The sequence below is a fragment of the Oxyura jamaicensis genome, chromosome 15 (assembly GCF_011077185.1).
Source record: "Oxyura jamaicensis isolate SHBP4307 breed ruddy duck chromosome 15, BPBGC_Ojam_1.0, whole genome shotgun sequence".
NCBI classification, from domain to species: domain Eukaryota; kingdom Metazoa; phylum Chordata; class Aves; order Anseriformes; family Anatidae; genus Oxyura; species Oxyura jamaicensis.
Window position 1 is genome coordinate 6,631,578 of NC_048907.1, and position 1,248 is coordinate 6,632,825.

Below are 1,248 nucleotides of genomic sequence, written 5' to 3' on the forward strand. Positions count from 1 at the left end.
ACTTCTTTCGGGAGGAAAAGTGGGCAGGATGGGGTGGGGATCGCTGCTTTCAGTGTGGATTTAATCTAAGATGCATCAGAAAAAGAATCGGATCCGTGTGTCGAAAGACAGAGGGGGGAGAGCAGCGTGGCTGGAGATTTTGTAATTCTTCCTGGCCTTTGTGCTGTTTTAGCTCCTTTAACAGCAATTGGCAATAAGGCTGGAGCGCACGTCTGGTTCCTATTATTATTATATTATGATTTTTTTTTTGTATCCTGCAGTGTTTTATTATTTTTTGTGGTGCAGAAGTATGCTCTGATCAGAGAGGGGTATCTCGCTTGAATTTAGCTGCAAGGTCTAAAAGAGCCAGTGTGAGAAAGTTTGCAGCGCTGCAGACGCTGCGTTCCCATTTCTGCGGGTTTATTGTCGCTCGCAACGAAGGTGGTATATTTGGGAGACTGGCAAATGGCGAATTTACGATAATTAAGTCAAGTGGAAGGAAGCGAAAGAGCCAAGAAGGGCCTTTTATTTTTCTGCCTATAAATTTGAACTTTGCGTGCGTGTGCGCCAAGGGCAGGGGCTCTGGATGCGCAGCGCCCGGCCGCGGCAGCCTCCTTGGCGGCTCAAAATCAGGGGGCGAGAAGGGGGGCCGAGCCCTTGGCTCCCAAAATCTTGGGACTACAGGGCTCGGGCTGCTTTGCTCTGCGGCCGCGGCCGGCCGTTGGCGAGGAAACGGAAAGCAAAAAGCGCGCCCAGGGAGTTAGACTTTGCTTTGGGATTACCGGCGGGGCTGCGCGCCCCGCTCTGGCCCCGCGGCCGGCCAGAAGGCAGCGTGTTTGTCCCATTGCCATGAAATCGGGCCGAAAGCCGGGACCGCCCTGCCGCTTTCCAGCCGTGCTTTCTCCCCGCTGCCTCCTGCCCGCGCCGAGGGGGGGCTCGGGGAGGCCCCGGGGAACTGCGCCGCCCGGGGACCCTGCGCAGGGCTCAGCCCGCCCGCGGGGGTCCCGCTGCCCCTCTCCAGCCGGGGGTCGTGATGCTGCGGACATCCCCGGCCCCGCCGCATCCTTTCAGTGGGGAGAGCCCCCTTCCGCTCCCCTGTGACCCCCTCCCCTTCCGTCCTCCGGCCGCGGGGGCAGGGAGAAGCGGCCGTTCCCAGCCCCAGCCCGAATCCCGAGGAAAACCCCGAGCCCATTCCAAAAAACGCAGCCACCCTCCCCTTCCCCCCACCCCCCAAATCAAGTCGCTCCTGGCACCCCCAGCGCCCCAACA

General features: G+C 59.5%; 1 protein-coding gene across 1 annotated transcript in view; it reads left to right on the forward strand.

Annotated features, from left to right (window-relative positions):
• The window catches only part of TBX3 (T-box transcription factor 3), a 13,051-nt gene that overhangs the window by 5,644 nt on the left and 6,159 nt on the right, over nucleotides 1-1,248 (forward strand). Inside the window, exon 4 of the mRNA XM_035340614.1 lies at nucleotides 1,239-1,248. This exon is cut by the window's right edge and continues 58 nt beyond it. Coding sequence (XP_035196505.1) covers nucleotides 1,239-1,248 — 10 coding nt within the window. The remainder of the gene's footprint in view (nucleotides 1-1,238) is intronic.